Genomic DNA, 20589 nt, shown 5'->3' with positions numbered 1-20589 from the left:
TGCCTCAGGTGGAGTAGACAGAAGTGTATTGTCACCAATGGGAATTGACATGTATTTGTACTTGCCTGTAGATAGGACCAAGATGCTCCCCTTCTCAGAGACAGACTTCATCAAGGACAGGCTGAAAGGGACCAGCTCAGGGGACTAGCAAAATACCTTAGGTGGAGTAGACAGAAGTGTATTGTCACCAATGGGAAGTGACATGTACTTGTACTTGCCTGTAGATAGGACCAAGATGCTCCCATTCTCAGAGACAGATATGAGCTCTAAAGTAAAGTAACATGAGTTGGGCAATGGTTGAGTTCTATGTGACCATGTATAGAGGGATGGGATAAGAGAGCAAGGGGTAGACTCGAGAGGCTTTCAACCATTTCTGTTTCTGTCTTTCAAAACCCCGAGCACTCATATGAAATATTCCTTTGTTCAGTCAGTTCTGGCCACCGTAAGATTGCCTCATTCCATGTTCCTGCCAACAAATCATGAGCTCTAGCCCTCTTTGTATTGTCTTTCCTTCTATTCCACTATGTTCTTTTGTTTCATTGTGTTTTTAGGGGTTTTGTAGTTGTTGTTGTTGAAGTGCTGAGAGTGGAACCCACACACTCCTACATGGTAGATAAGTTCTCTATCATGGAGCCACATGAAAAACCACACAGTGTTTTTATGTAACTCAGCATCTGCACTTATTGGCTTAGCCTACAAGAATGCTGTGCTGGAGCCTATGTAAGAAAGCTGTGAACTCTTTGTGAACTCTGGGTGGGGTCTGAGTACAGAATGTTCTCTCCACAAGACATTCTTCTAGAGAAAGTTATATGAACTATACTAAGTGAATGCACTTGAGAACGAGGACATGAAGAGAATGCCAAGGCCTGCCCACATTATCTCTGTGTGAAAGGCAAAGGCCTGGATACATATTCTTGACTCCTTTCACAAGACCAATCACAAAACACACCACTAGGTACATTCCATCTCTGTCCTGCATTTTCTTGAGCCAACTGTGAATACCACCTCATGGTTTGCTTTGATAATATAAATGGAGAATTGTTTGTCTCTACTGCCCTTGAGCTCAAATGCCTAGAGTCCCCTGAGACCCCAATGTCTTTGGAATATCCTTGATTTCACAGAGACTTAGAATCACTGCCTTGGCGGTTGGTAGTGGGGGAGGGGATCAGATGGTGCTGGGTGGCCAGGGGTTGGTTTGCTCAGCCCTCTGTCCTGCAGCATCTGGCATTATTCTCTATCCATAGTTGAAGTTGGGGTGTCTTCTGGCTTGACATTTCCAGTTTTTTAGGTGAAGGAGAAGGGACTAGCTTCAACAGTAGAGGGAGGGGAAAGAGCAGGATCCAAAGGTTATACCTACCTTCAGGAAAATCACTGTACTACAGGCTAAAGGAATCCCAGCCCAACACACATATGTACAGGGAGAAATAAGCCCTACCTCTCCCAGCACCCTCACTTAAACCCACACTGACTTAGCTAGGGTTTCTAGTGATATAATAATACGCTATGACCAAAAGCAACCTGGGGAGGAAAGGGGTTATTTCAGCTTATAGTTTCACATCATTGAGAGAAGCCAGAGTAGGAACTCAAGACAGGAACATGGAGGCAAGAAGTGAAGCAGAAGCCATTAAGGAGTGCTGCCTACTAGCTTGTTCTCTCCTAGATTGCTTGGTTGGCCTTTTATAGCACCCAGGACTCCTAGCCCAGGGGTGGCATTTCCTATTATGAGCTAGACTTTCCAATATCAGCATTTAAAAAATGCATGCTGGGCATTGTGGCTCATTCCTTCAATCCCAGCACTCAGAAAGCAGAAGCAGGTGGATCTCTTTGAGTTTGATGCCAGTCTGGTGTACATAGTGAATTCTATGTCAGTTAGGGTATGTAGAGAAACATTGTCTCAAAAACAACAACAAGAAAGAAAGGAAGAAAGAAACAGAAAGAAAGAGGAAGAAAAAGAAAGAAAAAAAGAAAAAAAAAAGAAGAAAGGAAAGAAAATGTGTTATAAACTTGCCTACAGTCCAGTCTTATGGAAACATTTTCTTAATTGTTGTTCCTTCATTTCAAATCATTCTAGCTTGTGTCAAGTTGACATAAAACTAGTCAGGACACACCCTCTCACAGGAGAGCTGGGCTTAGCATTGCCCTGGCTTTTCTTGGATCTAGTCTCTGAACACTGTTTGGTTATGGAAATAATTAGTGATCATTTAATGTTTAGGATGGAACTTTCATTCTCAGAGATCTTTACACACTTCTGTAAGTGTCACATACACCCGCTGGTTCACGCACAGCAGAAAACATCCAAGACCCTGTTTTAAAAGTCAGCTTCCCCCACCCCCGGTTAATTATTAATCGATAGTAGGAATAACAGGAAATTAAATAACTTAAGAATTCATAGCACAGCTGTGTCCATTTTCCTATTATGGCAGTGCAGTGGCTTCACATGGATTTTCTCTGTTACCCTTTTCCTCCTGTGTTTGACAATGTTTTTCTGGTATAATTCTAATTATTAACAATTTACCACAGCCTCTCAGTGTTCCAAAAAAGTTTAGGATTTGTGCTCAAATACTCAGGCATGTGAAATGTAGAGTTGTGGGAGTAGATACATGTACTGGGTCATCTGTCACATAGGAACACACATCTGCTACACACATAGACACAGACACTAGATCATATAGGTGCACACACATTCACAAGCACAGCATGAGCACACCTAAGTGCAGACACAGCTTTGTCCTCGATCCAGAATGACACCTCCTGCCATTTGCTTTGTTACTAAAGAGAGAAGCACCATGTCCCTCTCAGAGGTATTGCAGGTGTCTTTCCTCTGAATTAAGCAGATTTGGTTTCTCTTGGACATTGAGAACCCTAGCTCACTCATGCCTCTCTCATCCCATTGTAACATGGAAGCCCCATGATGCTCTGAGGAATATTCTCCTCTGGTCTCCTGTTATTGTGGAGATAATGATAGATCATGTCATTTCTCCCCTTTTTATACCTCAGAGTATTTTCATGGTTAGTTTGTGACACACTGCCATACAATTGTGTCATGGCTACAGTACATGGGAGCCAGGCGCTACACCTGAAGTTTCAGTTTCTATAACACTATATTTTGACACACACAAAGGGGCCAAGGAAGAGCTGTGGTTAGATCTCAGAGACAGGAATCCACCAATTAAGTGACAATTTGTAGATGGGAAGAGACAGAATCACTGTGTGTCTTCAGATAATCAGAAATAGGACCCCAGCTTCTGCACTCATCCAGACATTCAAATCTAGAATAAACTGAAATCACAGAGAGCTGTGGAAATTCCACAGGTGTGAGCTAGCAGAAGCACATGATCTATTTTTCATATCTGGTTGTATGTGCTTCAACTGTGCAGAAATACTTCCTGTCAATAGGACCCAAACCATCCCATGTTGAGAGACAGGCCCCACCAAGGACAGAACGTGTCATCTGCTGACAGCCTTATCTCCCAACATGGCAGCCAATTTCTTGCCTCCTTGATGACAAATGTTGAAAACATAGAGACAGCTTAAATACGGAGCAAAGACCAGGAACTTGGGTGTTTTACACACCAAGGTAGGGGTGTGTATTACAGGGAGATGGACCGGAAACAGCAGTCCTGAGGCCACAGCTCAGTGGGGGAAGTCTCTGCTGTAAGATGCAGAGCCACGAAAACGGCCTCAGGAACAGACTCTTCAGCAGAAGCTGCCAGGAGGAAAGAATGCAGTGCCACAGAGAAAAAGAGTTAGAGAGAGGAGAAGGCATTAACCCATGTTGTTGCAAAAGACTAGGGAGAATAGGGAGGGATAAGAGTAAAGATCTTTGAAAAAGCCATAATAAACCTGTTATACAGAAGCTCTCCAAAATATAAAAATGAGTTTAAATGAAGTGACCCTACAAAGGAGTGGCAATATCTCTTTCAGGCACCATAGCCACCAAATGAAAACCTCAGGGTAAAGAATAGGCCACCTCTGTCCCTAACAGTGACTCTGTTGCTTGCTCTTTGTTCATGTCTCCCTGGTGGGGTGGCCATGGAGGCCACAGGAGAGGGAGCAGAAAGTCCTAATGAGACTCAATAGGCTGAGGTCAGATGGTAGGAGAGGTTGGCTCTCCCTTTCTGAAGGTTATAGAAGAGTGAAAAGGAAGAAGAGGAAGGGAGGGTGGGACTGGGAATAGACAAGGGAGGGGGCTTCAATCACTATGTAAAGTGCATAAATTATAAAAAATAAATTTAAATTAAAAAAGAATAGGCTACCTCTTTTTGAGTGGTTGTCACTGGGATCCCTAAACAATACAGCTATTACTATTGCTCTTGGTTACTCTCAAGAACTTGACAGTTGAGTCCTAGGGCACCGAGAATTCAAGCTGCCAATGACCTGGAAGCTTCCTCCCTACTGGCTAGCTCTCATAGTGCTGTAAGGTTTGATGCATGCTGCTGGAGGAGAAAAGTAGTCAACAATGTAACCAGGATGTGAATCCTGCAAACTATAATAATGAATACTCTGACCAGATATAGCCTTTGGTACAATACTGGCACAAATGTTATGGGAATAACCAATAGCTTTCTGATCAGATTTAAATCCTGTGCCACAAAACCAAACTCATGCCTGGTACTGTTAACTGGGCTAAAACTCCATAGCTGGCTAGGACATAGGCCCTAAGAGAACTTAATATTATTCTGCTGAATGGATGTAAGAATAAATGGTTTCTAAGTTCTCATCTTTAGGTTTTCACATCTCTCAACTCTTACAGAGAAGCTCTTTTGTAGTAGCTGGTGCTTCATAGAGTCCAACAACTGATCAACATGCATTGAATAAGAGATCACAGAGCGCTCCTCTCTAACGGGTAATTCTGTATCACACTCTTCTCCCCACAGCTCAGCGATCATTGTGGAAGCATGGCGGGAGAGACTGTAAGAGCTGGAGGGAGTGAATATCTGTAGAGAAATAGTGTTTGCTGGATATGGTGGAAGAGTTACATACATGAAACCTCAGGGGCTGTGTCAGCATGCGCAAGACCCACACAAAACAAAATCAGCCAAAACCCCTAGGATTTTTGGGAGAAGCACTCATGGAGTCCCACCCCCTCCAGAGTACCCAGTGATAACTGATGGCTTCTGGGGAAGAGAGAATCGGTTTCCCCAGATTGGCCACTGTTGATCCAGCTAGATGCCCCTGTACCCATGTGCGTACAGACAGTGCTAAGCGGACTCAGTGAAATTCCCAAACAATGAGAAAATTTAAAAAAAAACTAACCTTAGGCTACCTTGCCTAGCAGCGCTGGCAGTGTGCCCAAGTACGATGAACAAATATGTGATGATGAGATGGGAAAGCTAGGAAAACTGAGTGCTACGTGTGCTGTGGAGAGAGGTGGGATGGGATGCCTGAAGGCAGGGAGGACCAGGCTGCTGTGAATGGCCTGTGCTGCCACCTGAGGCCACGCGATGCCGGACCCCCTGCTGCTCCCCGGGGGCCGTGTCTGGGTCTGTGGTGCTATTACAGATGGCCGTGACCAGTGTTAACACTGACGGATGGGTGTGCAGATTCCTGTGATCTGAGCTGCTGCCCGAAGCCATGTTGATGTCCAGGGGTCATGCCATGACTGGGGGGGTGGGGTGGGGAGCATAACTAGCTGAGTGGCCTTCTCTGCCACCTGAAGCCATGGTGAGGACCGTGGTCTATGGCTACCTCAGAGGGGCTTGTCTGGGTCTGTGGTCCTACCTCAGCTGCAGGCTGGTCTTGGTTTTTGTTGTTGCCAGAAAGCATGTGGAAGTCCAGGTTCTGTTCCCACTGACTGTAAGGAGCAAGGAACTGTAGTGGTAGTTTTGGTTTCTTTAAAAACTCAGTTAAGTCCTGCAAACATGTTTTTGTTTTAGTCGCAAGAATGGGATATGGGGCTGTCTTTAGTTTGCCTACAATCGATAACAGCCTTCTACGGCTCAGAAAGGGGCATGTGGCTTTTGTCAGCTGGTAACAGCCTTGTGTGGCTCGGAGAGGGGTACGGACTTAGCCAGCTGTGGTAAGTTTAAATCTGAGGACTCTGAGAGCATATAAATACCAGAGCCCAGAGAGAGAGAGAGAGAGAGAGAGAGAAGGAACGCTTCAGGAATGCTTGGAAAAAACGCTTTGAGAAAGGCTGCTGCTGCATTTGCTGTTTACTGTTGATGGACTGTGTATATCCTGATGACTGAGATTGGTATTGAGCTAAAGAACCCACGACCCTGTCCTACTAGAAGAAGCAAAGAGGTCTAAGTCCCTTTTCCCCTCTAACTTTCTTTCTCTCCTACCTAGTGAAGGGTGATTGGTGAGCGAGAGAGATAGAGGTATAAGATACACCTATTAAAGAGTTTAAAGTAGTGCCTACAAGGAAACTACTTTGCAGTCATGTCAATGATTGGAGATACATAGTTGAGAAAGAGGGAAACCAGCCACAAAGATAAAGCACTGGCCTAAGCAAGAAGCCTTCAAAGAGAACTCTTAAAAAGTTTGATAAGGATGCTGAAGTTAGTTCTCCACAGTTGATGGCTTCTGGAGGGGGTGTGGGAAGATCCAAGACTCAGTTCTATTTAAGGGGCAGGCCACTGGGAGTTTGGTCATGTTCCAGAAAGCATATAAATCACACAAATCGGACTTCTAAAAAGCATACTTTAAAAAATTAAAAGCGTTTACTTTATTAGTTTTTAAATTTTTTAAATTTTCTTTGTGCTGGTAGGAGGTCACAAGGGGGGAGGGGACAAATATGGGAAGACTGGGAAATGTGATTGTAGTGTAAAAGGCAAAATTCCCAAAGAATAGGAAAAAATACTATATTGAAAAGAATTAACCTCTGATGTACTCATAAATGAGCAAATTGAAGTGATGAAGCTCATCAAAGACTAAGACATGATGGTGCAATGGTAACAAAACTATGCTGATGAAGTTAGAACACATTGTATAATTGTGCTGATAGGTTATAATGTCCCTCTTATATATATGCAAAATTACCTGTGAATCAAAAATAATGGAAAGGTGTTTACAAATATGGAAGTGCAGACTGCGTAGATTTGATAATTGCATGTTGTAGACCTGTGGTGTTTTGTGTTAAGTGTTAACTTGACAGAATCTAGAAATACCCAGGAGATGGGCCCTTTGGATATATCTGTAGGGGCTTTTCTTGGGAGAGTGTGGCAATGCCTTCGGAAGCTCCTTGGGACAGAAGAGCCCAGTGCGATTTGACAAAGATATTTAAGTCATATGTATAGAAGCATGCATTCTCATACATGATATTTTAGTGGAAGGCAGCTTTTCTCATGTGTTTTTACATGGATGATGACTTGCCACAGTGATGTTTCTGTCTCTAAAGAGGAAAGAAATGAATCCTCTGCTCCTTCACAGAAAATGTTTGCCTGAAGCCAGTCCAAAGGTAAGTGCTTCATAGCTCCATTACTGCTTCCCAGTATTCAGGGGCATCAGACATGCATGATCCAAGTTTCTCTGATAAAAAACCTTCCTTATTAAGAAGAGCCTTGGCATCACTTGCCACAGTGTCAATGAAGAGACTTTTCAAATAGAAAGTCTTTCTAAAGTAAAGGCCTGTGGCAAGTGGTCCCCCAATAACAGAGGAAATATATTCAATATATTTCAATAGTTTTTCTTCTAAGGACATGTCTTTGTTCCTTGTTAACAACTGGGGAGACTTAATGTGTGCCTTGATGTCACTGACAGACACATTAAAATCCTTGGCAATCTTTTCCAGCGAGGCATCATCTAGCCCAAAGTAAGACCTGTAGAGATCCAAGGTCTCCTCCCACTTCTGCACTTTCTCTCTGATCAAGCCCCCACATGGAAGGGTGGCCCATGCTCCAGCCTTCAGGGCCTCCAGCCAGATCTTCTGTTTGAGGAAATCCCTCTTCCTGTCAATGGCAGTCTCAGTCACACTGTGCAAGGACAGCATGAAGATGTGGCGCTTGTGGGCCGGGAGCTCGTTCAGCAGCGTGGTCTCCAGCTTCGGGAAGTCAAAGTCAGACACATCAAAGTTAGAGACTAAGAAGATTGGAGGCTCGCTGCAGAGAGCCTCCTGAAGATGCTTTGAACATTCATCCCCAACTGTCTTTAAGACACGGTCCTTATTGAAAGTCTTAGGTTTCCTTCTCTGTTCATTACTTAGATCATGATCTATCTTGGTTCGGACAAAGTAGAACTTTATATCCATCTTTGCAATGGCTTTGGCCAGAAGAGCATCTGTTTTTTTGAAGCGTGTAGCCGAGATGATAATGAAGAAGTCATACTCACCAAATTTCATTTCCCTTAGATAGTTTTGTGGTTGGAAAGTAGTGGACCCAATGCCAGGCAGGTCCCATATCGTCACATTGGGAAGCTTTGGGTGTGGGTATGGAGTTCTCTCCAGGGTTGTCTCTACTACCCCAACAGGGGCTGCCCCTTCTTCTTCATCCCCCATTCCTCTCAGGGCGTTGATGAAGCTGGATTTCCCCGCCCCTGTTTCTCCTGTCACAGCGATATTCAGTGGGGCTGTGTCGATGTTCCTCAGAGCATGACTAATTGCAGAGACTGCTCCATGTAGGTCCTTATTCTCCAGATGCGATTCAATCAAGGTGATGGTTTCCTCAGAGAGGATTTTGCTTTCCTTCTTGAAATTCTTAAAAAAGTTTTCAAAGCTGAACGCCAAAAGCTGAGCCATCAAGGGTGATGGACTGCTAGAGAAAGGCTTGCCTGTAGCTGTGTGCAGTTGAAAACTCTAAATAGAGGAGAAAAGAGAGGCATTGTAAGTATCAGTACAGCAGGCCAAGGCCTAGGAGTTTGCCCTTATGGTAAAGCAGGACCTTAGCATCTGTTACCATTATAATCAGAAGTACCTTCCTTTATGCCTCTGGCTGCTGGCTCAAATTCTGGCCTGCATGCCAAGAGCCCCGTTTAGTTTACTTTCTCGTATGGGTTCCCTCCTTCTTTGTTGTCCAATTCAAGGTTCACTTATTCCATGCAGTTACCTATTCCAATGTTTATTTCCTATTTTAAATAGTCTTTAAATTCTGTTTACTCTTTTTGAAATTAATACCTGTACATTGTAAAAACCCTAAGGACACAGATCAGAATATCAAAAACCTCAAGCAATGCATCTCATGGAAAGGCTCCCTGCCTCTTGTTGAACACTTAAAAGCATTGCTTCTTTGGCTTTGTGACCTCTATCTCTTAGCACAGCCATTCTAATATCTCTTGTGTAGTCTGTGAGAAAGGGAGAAGGGACGTGAGGTGGAGAGTGACAAAGATTCCCTACATGTCCAACTAAGGGCTGGATACATTATATATGTGTAATGAACTTATTTTAGCCAGAAAAAGATTGAAATTATGTCATTTGTAGGAAATTGGATGTAACTGGAAATTGGATGTAATTAAGTGAGCTTCAGAAAAACAAATCCTTTTTTAAATTATTCACAGATCTCAGATTGTATATAGATACATACATGATATTGTATTATGATATGAAAGTAGAAGTGAAACTATCTTAGGGGAAGAAGAGACAAATGGGGGTATTCATAACATACAATATGCACTTGATCGAAAACTTAAGAAGTAGATGAATTAAAAAGATTCCTTTGATTTGAAGTATTCCCACTCAAAGAATCACATGTTACGGGCTTTGTTACAGCTAGTGGCATGACTGAAGGCTAGTTGGACCATGCTGGCACTAACTTTATCTGTGGATTAATCCTTTGAAAAGTTCATACTGATTGGAATATTAGGAGGTGGAGCCTGAGTAGAGAAAGTAGATTAATATACAATGTGCCTTTGACAGTTATATCATGTCCCCCACCTCTTATCTATTTCCCTGATTCATGGTTGCTGTGTTGCAAAGAGTGGTTTTTTTTTTCGCCATATTCTTCTGTTATGATGTATCTGACTTGCTACATGTCTCATAGCGACGGAGTCAGCTGATCATTGCCTAAACTCTGATACCATGTGCTAGAAATAAATCTTTCCTTCTGGTAAAAGAAAAAAAATCCTTTGAAAGGAGCTGTGTAGCCATCTTAACTCTAATTTTTCAACAGGGCAGGAGGGGATAGCCTCAGTGGCAAGCAGACGCCTAAGACATTTCCTTTGCGCCCCTGTTTTCCAGTGTTCCTTGTCTAAACTTCAACCAAAGAACACACTAAAATGAAAATTTTCAACCTGGATACAGAATGGAGGAAGGAAAGATAGGAAAAAAAGAAAGGAAAAAAGAAAGTAATAAACATTAAAGAGGACCCCAAAAAGTAAAGATACTTTTTTTTTTTTTAAGTTAAGAAACCTGAGGAAATGTATTCCCACCAAGTTCCTTTTTGAGGAATAGTCGTTTTTAAGACAGAAGAGACAGGATGAAAGTCAGATGTGTTTCCATCAGGAATCCACACGTTTTCCTTAAAAGTCCTTATATTTCATATTTTGGACTTTATAAGCCACATGTAGTTTTTGTCAAACACTCCTAGTTTATTATAATCTTACAAGGACATAAAAACCATATTTCAAGAATTGTAAAATAACATCAAACTTCATGATAGCTTTGAGTGTGATTCAAAGTTTACCAATACTGATACTAAGTATACCAGAATTGTGGGAAGAAGCGTGTAAACCCACAGCCGTGTTCTTTTCTTTTGATGTTAGAAAGACACACAGGACTTTGGAATTACAGTTGGAACAGAAGTTAAATGCAGGCAGTCTTGAGAGATTGGTTTCACTTTGCTCTAACATTCTGGTGTTTGGAGATCTCAATACAGAAGCTTCAGTTATACCAGAGTTCTATTCTTGGGTCTGCCAATCACCTTGCTGGAAGCCATGTCACCAGTAAAAGCAAGGGAAAGGGGGCATTGGCCCTACAGTCATTAGGAACAACACCTTAAACATCAAAGCTCTCAGGTTACTAGTTTGAGATGTTGTGTGTGATGCTGCATGCACGTGTGCAGGAGAACATGCATACAGCATGCATTCCACATTTCTGCATGCATAGAAATGTGGCCACATAAATTCATGTATGATGCATCGCTTATATGCTACTATTTATGTCATACTTTCCTGCAGTGCATGAGAGTTTGCAATCTTGGGTGACCATATGAGACAATGGTTCTCTGCAATTTTGACATGGAATAGACTGAGCCAAAACTGCTAATTCGCTAATGAAAGGTCCCAAGAAAAATGAAATGGATGAAATTCCTGTTAAGTGTTTCAAAGATAATGACAAAAATCTCAGTCACATGAGGGGAGAAAGAAGTGTTAAAGGAGCAAACACGTAGAATGAGTAACAAATCCTGTATGATAAGAGAATGAAGAAGAGACTCTTTGGGGAAAAATGGAACTAGGCAGAGGGAGGCAGGGCATGGTGGAGGGCAGTGGGGAAAGGAATGAATGAGGACAGAGAAGGAGGAATGAGGATGTCTAATGGACCATATATATTGAAATGCCCCAATCTAACCCACCATGTTGTATGTTCACCTAAAAGGTAATAAAAGAAAAAAAAAAAAAACACCTCATTGAGATCCAAGAGAATACTGATGGATGAAATTAGAATGAAAATGTAAGACGTGACTTAGAAATTTAGAAATGAAAAAATTTGAAAGAAATCTTAAAAGCCCATTTATAACAGACAGTATACATACACAGCAGGTAGGAAGGCAGGAAAGAGGAAAAGAAGGAAGGAAGAAAATAATGAAAAAAGAAAATAAGAACTAGAGAAAGGAAGGAAGGAAGCAAGCAAGGAAGTTTCAATAATTATCCAAGGAAGTGAAAAGCATTGAATGTTGTACACAAAGCAGTAATGGAAGAAAGCTCAAAGAAGGGTATAAAGATGCTGAGATTCCCATGTTTATAGTTCATAAACATTAATGTTGTCAAAGTGTCCATACTTCACAAAGTCATCTACAGACCCAATACAATCTCAACGGAAACACCAATGTCATTTAAAGTAGAACTGGACTGTGGAATCATAAAATTCACATGGAAATAGAAAAGACTGCAAATAGCCAAACCAGTAGTGATCAAAAAAGTACAAAGCTAGGAGGCATTGGAACACCTGATTTCAAGGCATAGAAAAGAGCCACAATGACCAAACCAGCACAGCAGTGGCATGAAAAGAAGCCCATATACCAACCAACTGACAAGAAGAGAGGACCCAGAAAAATATGCTTACCCATACAGCCAACTGAGTGCAGCTGCAGTCAATCACCAGCTCAGCAAGGCCCCCAGAAACTAATACTGCACAGAAGGGCACATCCTTTGACAAGTGGAACTGGGCAAACTGGACAGCAGGCAACACCAAAACTTGACCCTTACCTTTCACCCTATAAAAACACCAGCTCAAATGGGCCAAAGACCTTAACATAACAAGGGACATTTGAACCTCTTAAAGGGAAATGTATATGAAAACCTCATCAGGTTTTTCTACATAGAGTCCCCAAAGCATAGGAAATAAAAGCAAACTGACAAGTAGGATTCCATCTAACTGAAAAAAAAAAAAAAAGGCAAATAATACTACAGTAATGACAGGATTTCTAATGAAAAGCCTCAAGAGTACATTATGTAACAGTCTCAACCAGAGAGACCACAAGATGTCAACAGGTGCAGAAAATGGATTTGAAAATGTTCATCAGAGTCACCGTGAAACATGTCAACAAAGTAAAACAGAAACTGCTTCCTGGACCTAGTGTGGAAAACAGTATTTTCCCCATTGACTCCTCTCATATAGAGAGGCATTAAGAGTTGAATGAACTTACCTGCTCTGTAAAAAGCTCTTCTTTACTAAGGATGATTTTAACATCACTTGCCACAGTGTCAATGAAGTAATTTTGCAAGTGGAAAACCTTTGAAAAGTAAGGATGGTTAATGTTCTTCAGTTGTTTATCTATTAAGGATGTACCTTGCTCTTGTGAGAGCAAATGTGGAGACTTGATGTTCGCCTTGAGTTCCTCCAGTGTTAAATGCAAATCCTCAGCGATCTTTAACAGTGACGCCTCATCCAGCCCAAAGGAAGATCTGTAGAGGTTCAAAGTCTTTTCCAAATTCTCTATGTCATTTTTGGTCCATCCCCTGAATGGTATGGTGGCCCATGCTCTTGGCATCATGGATTCCTTCCAGACCTTCTGTTTCAGTGTCTCGCTCTTCTGGTTTATGGTGGGATCTGTAACACTTGGCAAAGTGAGCATGAACGTGTGGCGTTTGTAGGCTGGGAGCTCCCTCAGAAGGGTGGTTTCCAGCTTGGGGAAGTCAAAGTCAGACACATCAAAGTTAGAGACTAAGAAGACCGGAGGCTCCTGGAGGGTGACATCCTTAAGTGTAGTCGCAATGCTATTTCGAATCTGCTTTAAAGTGTTTTCTTTATTGAATCTCCTAGGACTACTCTGTTTTTGAACCATGAGATCAAGATCTGTGTGGGTTCGTACAAAATAGAAACTCTTATTCATTTGCACGATGGCTTTGGCTAGTTCTGCATCGCTATGTTTAAAACGTCCAGAAGAGACAATGATGAAGAAGTCATACTCCTCAAACTTGATTTTCTTCAGATAATCACATGGTTGGAAGGCAGTGGACCCAATGCCAGGCAAGTCCCATAGTGTCACACTGGGAAGCTTTGGGTATGGGTATGGTGTTCTCTCAGTGGTTGTACAGACCACTCCAGTGGAAGTAGGGGCACCTTCTTCTCCAGGTCCCACGCCTCGTAGAGCATTGATGAGACTGGACTTTCCAGCTCCAGTCTCCCCCATCACTGCAATGTTCAGTGGGGCTTTTTCAATGTCACCCAGAGCACTGCTGATTGCAGAAACTGTTCCCTGAAGGTTTCCATCCTCTAGGTGTGATTGAATCAAGGTGATTAATTCCTGAGACAGGATTTTGGTTTCCATCTTGAAATTCTGAAGGTTTGTGTCAAGGCTGGAGGTCAAATCAGGGTCCTCCTTCTGAGGGGGTGTAGAAGAGGAAGTCTGACCCATGACTGGGACCTGTGTGTGTCACTAAAGGGAGGAAAAATCAGGAAGGTTAGAGAATTTCATTAGCAAGAGTTAGCCAATGGAAACTAGGACCCAGGTATCTGTGCCCACAGTCTACATGGATTCTTGCCCCACTTCAATCAATTGAGCAAGACTCAACAGCATTTCCTCTTGGCCTGGGTGTATATTTTGGTTTGACTCAGACTCCTTTACTTTTGGCCATTTTTCCCTTTAAAATGTTTTTAGTTCTTCAAGATCAAATCGTGCCTGTAATACCAGTACTAGGAAGGTTTGCTGTAGAGAACAAGTTTGAGCTCAGCCTGGGCTATGATACCAAGACGTTTGTCTCTGTTAAGGAAATTACTCAAGTTCAGACCTTTGTCAATATCTCCAAATAAGGTCATATTATAAAATGTAACTTGACTTTCAGGTTTTCTATTTTACTTTAATTTGCAGATTCAGCTGGGAGCACAGTTAATGGTCAGAAGAAGTGGTCTTAAGGATGTGGGGAACTCTTGTCGTTTCTCCTTTCAGTTTCTTTTGACTTTGATATCTAAGAAAGCCCTTTCATTCTTTGGTGTTGAAAACCTTTTGTCTGTGCAATCAAAACAATGTGTTGTGGTGGTCATGGGCTCAGGTAGAGAGCTGTTACTTTTGTTTTGTGAAATGGGTATGATACGCCCATTAGTTTCTATCTAAATCTTTGTGTGTACTCAGGATTAGTATGGCTGTCAACTTTGGCCATAAAAGCTGCTCTTTATAATGAGTGGGAGTAATGTTAGAGTAACTCATAATGATCAAAGAATTGAGAGAATTACTTTTGAATGCCCAGACAAATCATCCCTTCCCCCACGGCTTAGTGCAATTCAGAAAAGATGACAGAATGGATGTCAGTGGGTAAAGGGTGGATGGAGTGTTTTGACAATGTAAAAGAATCTTGACCACTCAACCAAGGACCATCTATGGATATAACCTAGAACTTCTGCTCGGATATGGCCCGTGGTAGCTCAGTAACCAAGTAGTTTTCCAAAGTAAGCGGAACAACAACTATTTCTAACAGGATCTCAAGGGCAGGCTCTTTGACCTCCCCACCCTTCCCCCCAGGGGAGGAGCAGTTCTGTTAGGCCACTGAGGAACACTTTGCAGCCAGCCCTGAAGATACCTGATAAAACAGGGTCAAATGAAAGGGGAGGAGGTCCTCCCTTATCAGTGGATGTGAAAAGGGGCAGGGAGGAGACCAGGGAGGGAGTGTGGGGTTGGGGAGGGAATGAGGGAGCGGGATACTGCTGGCACACAGAGTTAACAAAATGTAACTAAAAAGAAAAATAAAATTTAAAAAAAAAAAAAAGAATCTTGAAACAGTAAAACCCTAAATCATTCAGTCAATTAGTAGGCTAATGGGCTGTGGAGATAGTCATCAGGAAGTAAGTGAAATGGCGAATAAATACTTGAAAATTTACTCAATACTCCAAACTATCCAAGAAGGGCAATATTCCGTCTGAACAATGTCAGAATGTCTCCCAGCAAGGAAGCAGACAACAACAACAAGAAATGTAGAAAAGAGGAACCATGTTTAGTGTTAGAAGTTGGTGCAGATCCTTCAGAAACAAGAATGAATTTTTTAGAAGGTTGATCAGTGACCCAGGTAAACCATTTAAGTGACCCTGAAGGACTCTTAGTCAACAGACCACAGAGCTGCCAGCACATCCATGTTTATAGCTGCACTCTCGGGGGTAGCCATGAAATCAAGTCAGTGTAGCCATTCACGTACAGATGAATGCAGAAGAAACTGTGGTACATATACACAATAAGAAACCGTGCACCTTGGAAGAAAAACGAAACCATGACCTTTTCAGAAGATTAAGTATAGTTGGAAACCATTGTTCAGAGAAAAGAATCCAGACCTCAGAAAGACAAAAACACACATTTTCTTTCACAGGCTGATCCTATTCTTAAAAGTGTGTGTTCATCTGCCAGGAGAACACGGCCCACAGAATCTACTGACTGGGACTCATGGGAACTTGGTGAGATCAGGGAGTCTGCCAGGGTCTGACCTAGGTTCTCTTCATATGTGTTATAACTGAGTAGCATGGTGTACTTACAGAAATCCCAAGAGTAAAAGTGGAAGTTGTTCCTTACTCTTTTGGTTACTTGTGGGATCCGTTTTTTCCTAATGGCTTTTCTTGTCCCTCCTTGATATAGTGGTGTAGGCCTGGTCTTATTGTGGCTTGTTATACCATGTTTAGTTAATGTCCTTGGGAGGCCTACTCTTTTCTGAGGAAAGGAGAGAGGTGGAACTGAGGGAGAGCAGAGGCAGTGGGAGAGACTGGGAGGAGGGCAGGAAAGGGAAACTACAATATGGATGTAATTATAAATAAATAAATTAATAAAGTAAATATATTATATCTATCTATCTATCTATCTATCTATCTATCTATCTATCTATCTATCCATAAACATTTTTGGTATCATTTTCTCTAATGGTACAGCCACTGCAAGACTAGGTACTGAGACTAAGGAAGCTTGGTGTTGTCTTATAATAGACCAAATATGATGGCTCATCTTGGTTGTCAACTTGACTACACCTGGAATCAACTGTAACCCAAGCAGATGTGCACACAGGTGAGGAATTTTTCTTGATTGGATCATTTGAGTTTGGAAGATCTACTCTAAATCTGGGCTACATGCTCTGGTGGAGGCCACATTTAAGGACATGGAAGAAGGAAGGTTTTGATCTTTGCGTGCTTTCTCTCAGTCTTGCTGACAAGTTTGTCCATCCTGTTGCTGAGATATTCCTCTGCTGGTATTAGAACCCACTCCTCAGGGATTAAAGTCTATACCAAAGGCCAGCTGTATATTCAGCCTCACGGACTGAATAACTATTGAGTTCTGGGCTTTCCTTCCTACTGTTGTTCTGGCCAGACCATAGCTGGTTAGCCACTAAACCTCCTTTTAATACATATATAGATTCATGCTAGCAGTTCTGTTCCTCTAGAGAACCTTGACCTAATTTCTAATTTACCCAGAAATGAGAAAACTCTACCTATACCATTCTAGGTGAGGGCAAGGTAATGGCCAGCATCTGTGGATCTTAATAGTCACACGATAGAAACAGGTTTCAGAACATCATCTGCAGATGACAGGGCTCCTGTCTCCTCCTCTTGATTCCAGTGACACACAGCTCTATGTTCTGAATGTTCCAAATTGGAACATATGATGCTAATACAGAGCGGGTCCAGGACACATGACAGCTGAATGGTACATGGGGGCACTTTTTATAAGAAAATAGGAAGATATTAAATGCTCAGCCAGACTTGGTTTCTAAATTCATGTTCACGGCCACAGGAGGACCAGGTAGACTTTAGCAAACAGGGATGTAGAAACTCCCTCTACAATGAAAACTTTAAATCCTTTAAGACAAAATAGAAGACATGAAAAGATTTAAAACAAAATTCTCATGCTAAAGGATTAGAAGAATTCATGTGTGAAAATGACCATCTTAACAAAATCAATCTACAGATTCAATGCAATCCTTGTCAAAATTCTAATGCCATCATTCACAACAATAGAAAAAAAATCTTAAAGCCCAAAAGCCCAAAAAATCTCAGACAGTTTAAGCAATCCTATGCTGGAAAATGCTGAAGACCTCACTGTACTTGGTTTTAAGTGCTGTTTCGGAACCCAGGTAACAAAAGCAGCATGGTATTGCCACAAACCCAGACATGTACAAAGCAAAATAAGTTAGAAGATACAGATATGATCCCAGCTACAACCACCTGTGGTTTTTGTTGTTGCTGTTTGCTTGTTTGTTTTTTGACACAGAAACTTACTGGAGAAAAGACATCCCTTTCGTGAAATGGGGCTGGGAAAAGTGGATGTCCACACACGAAAGAATGAAACTAGATCTTCCTCACCTGGCACAAAAATGAACTCCAAATAGACCAAAGGTCTCAATGGAAGGCCTAAAACTCTGGAAGGAAAAACACCGTGAGATGTAGGGACAGCTGCTCCAGAGGGAAGGCCATGGATGACAAGCAGGAGCTCATGAAAATTAAAAGAGTATGTACAGCAAAAGAAACAGTTAAGTAAAGAGACAGCTTGCCAGATGGGAGAGGATCTTTTCCAGCAATTCATCCAAGAGAGAATTAATATCCAAAATACACAAAGAACTTTAAAAAAAAAAAAACCCAGATCAATAAGAAAACAACCCAATCTAATCAAAACACGAGCCATGCATCTAAACAAAGGGCCTCAAAAGAAGACATGCAAATGGCCAAGAAATATTTTTAACATGTTCCACATCCTCAGCCCTTAGGGATATTCCAATTAAAGGTATTTTGGGATTTCATCTGACCCTAGTCAGAGAGGCTTTCATCAAGAGAGAAATGACAACAAATGCTGGTGTGGTTGTACAGGGAAGGGCATCCCTTTTTGCTTTTGGTAGGGCTGCAAGTAAGTGCAGCCATTATGGAAATCAGTGACACTATTCCCGGGTGTAGCCCCAAGAGACTTTATATCCAGTCACCAAGATCTCTGAACATCCTGCTCCTTACTGCTGTAGTGACAACTGTCAGCTGATAGGTGGACGATGAAAACGTGGCACAGAGACACAATGGAACTCTAACCATGCATACATGTAAGTGAAAGCATATAATTTTCAGAAAAACGACTAAACATTAAGTGAGGTAACCCAATGTCAGAAAGGCAAACCTGAGGTTCTCTCTCGTATGTGGATTCCAGCTTCTCATTTTTTATGTATGTACATTTATGTGGTAGGAAATGTGTGTGGAGCCCAGGAACCTAGAATGGGATCCATAGGAGGGGTAAAAAAATGCTTTGGATGGGGATGGATAGTAGCATATATGTGATATGAAAGGCGGTGTTGGAATAATGGGTATTGAGAAGTGTGAACAGGGAGGACAGCCAGAGAGCTGGGAGCCAGAAGAAGCTGTGGAGGAGCCAGCCCAAATGAACAAACAAAGAAACAAAAAGTAAAACAAAAAGAAAACAAAAACAACAACAACAACAAAATTATGTGTGAGAAAGCTGTAAGGAAATATGCTACTTTGCAAGTTAATAAAAAACAAAACAGTAACATTTGGACAGATAGTTTGAGTGGGTGGATGAAGCTGTTCCCATAAGACAGACACAATTAAACGGAAATCCTAGTCCCAAGGGTGGGTGAACTCCCTATGAGTTGCTGGTTTATGGAGGCTCCTGAAATCCCCAAACAATACAAGCTTTTGCTAGTGCTCTTGCTGGTCAAGAGTAGATAATGGCTTCTCACAGGTTCATTGTCGACCAGGTAATACCAGTGGGTGTTCTGATGATAGGATTTTTATCTCCACTGGGTAAGTAACTTAGTCACAGTAAAGCTGGGTGTGGGTGCGTTAATCTCAGCACCAGGAGGCAGAGGTAGATGGGTCTCCTAGAGTTTGAGGCCAGCCTGATTTACAAGTTCTAGACCAGACAGGCACACAGTGTCACCCAGCCTCACATGAAAACCAAACCAAAACAATGAAAGCAACAAACAGCTGCAGTAACAAAAACCCACCCCAAGCAGGTTACAGCATTGGCTGTGAGGATTCTGATCCCACAACCTGCCCTCTTTCTCCAAGCCTAAGCTCTCATCGGAAGAGCAATAGACCCAGGCATGGAAAGGCGATGAGAAAGTTGGCTGCCTGGCTGGTGGGCTGTGGTGCTCTGTGGTCACAAGACAGAGAAGGGCCGTTCTGTGAACAGACCCTGAGAAAATAAGCCAGGACACAAGATCCTCTGCCCTGGTACCCGGAATCCTCCTTTCATGTCACAAAGAAGTGGGATTTGTGGCTAAGCTGCACTTCCAAACCCCTCATGTACCTGCTCCTGAGTGGTGATGCCAGTGGCCCTCCTGTGATGTCCCCTCTTCTCCTGGAGCAGGGTCCCTGGAAGGCTCTCTGTGCAATGGTCTACGCTGGAGTGTTCAGGAAGCAGATGGGATGCAGGGTGCTGGAATCCTGGTGCTTTAGGAGGGAAGAACAGCTGGGAATTTGTGGCCGATCTCTTCAGACTTTCTTGCCGATCCTGGTCCACACAGTGTTTGTTCTCTGCTCTGTAGTTTTTAGATCCGGAATCTTCCTGCTTGGTCCCTGAAGGGAGGGACTGCAGTGAGGGTAGGGTTTGGTTTCTATTTCCAGAACTAGTTGGCTGGTTTACACAAATCAGCAGAATAGAACATCCTCCTTCAGCGAGGGAGGTGGAGCCCTGCTGAAGCCCTGAACTCCAGGGCTTCCTGTTTGTTTCCTTGGTAGCCTAGCCCAGTGTCAGGGCTTCCTGGCACTGACCATTCTGCTTGCCCACCTCAAGTCCCTCTGCTCCGATGATGTCATCTATTGCTGGATAGTACTGACTTTCAGCCCCAGTGAGGCCAGGATTCAATGGTTGCACACACTTGCCATGACAACAGGACAACTGTGTTTGTTGTCCTGTTGATCCTCACAGGGATTTGATCATTAGTCATTTCCCACTGTATTTCACCATCCCGAGAGCCTGCTGCTCTTTATACCTCACTGTTAACTGTAGAGGTCAGTGTTTAGCTGCCAGTCCTGGGTCATGGGTCCACACACACACACACACACACACACACACACACACACACACACAC

General features: G+C 42.5%; 2 protein-coding genes across 2 annotated transcripts in view; both read right to left on the bottom strand.

The window, feature by feature from the left end:
- The window catches only part of LOC129669112 (T-cell-specific guanine nucleotide triphosphate-binding protein 2-like), a 35169-nt gene that overhangs the window by 3412 nt on the left and 11168 nt on the right, over positions 1-20589 (bottom strand). The gene's annotated exons all lie outside the window — the stretch shown is intronic.
- LOC129669111 (uncharacterized) lies at positions 6653-20144 on the bottom strand. Its single transcript, XM_055597219.1, has 3 exons — positions 19806-20144; positions 12738-13970; positions 6653-8734 (listed from the first exon to the last, which is right to left on the bottom strand). The coding sequence occupies exons 2-3, from the start codon at positions 13947-13949 to the stop codon at positions 7412-7414; spliced, it is 2535 nt and encodes an 844-aa protein (XP_055453194.1). The 5' UTR covers positions 13950-13970; positions 19806-20144; the 3' UTR covers positions 6653-7411.

Source organism: Psammomys obesus, unplaced genomic scaffold (genome assembly GCF_907164565.1).
Source record: "Psammomys obesus unplaced genomic scaffold, mPsaObe1.curated_primary_1811, whole genome shotgun sequence".
In the NCBI taxonomy this organism is placed as follows: Eukaryota; Metazoa; Chordata; class Mammalia; order Rodentia; family Muridae; genus Psammomys; species Psammomys obesus.
Note: the sequence above shows the minus strand (reverse complement) of the source record. Positions and strands in the feature narration are given on the sequence as shown.

Bases quoted from the DNA above. Each gene is read 5' to 3' on its own strand.
- LOC129669111 (XM_055597219.1), bottom strand. From the start codon at position 13,949: ATGGGTCAGACTTCCTCTTCTACACCCCCTCAGAAGGAGGACCCTGAT. The intron at 8,735-12,737 runs GTAAGTTCATTC...TCCTCTATTTAG, and splicing joins AAGAGCTTTTTACAGAGCAG to AGTTTTCAACTGCACACAGC.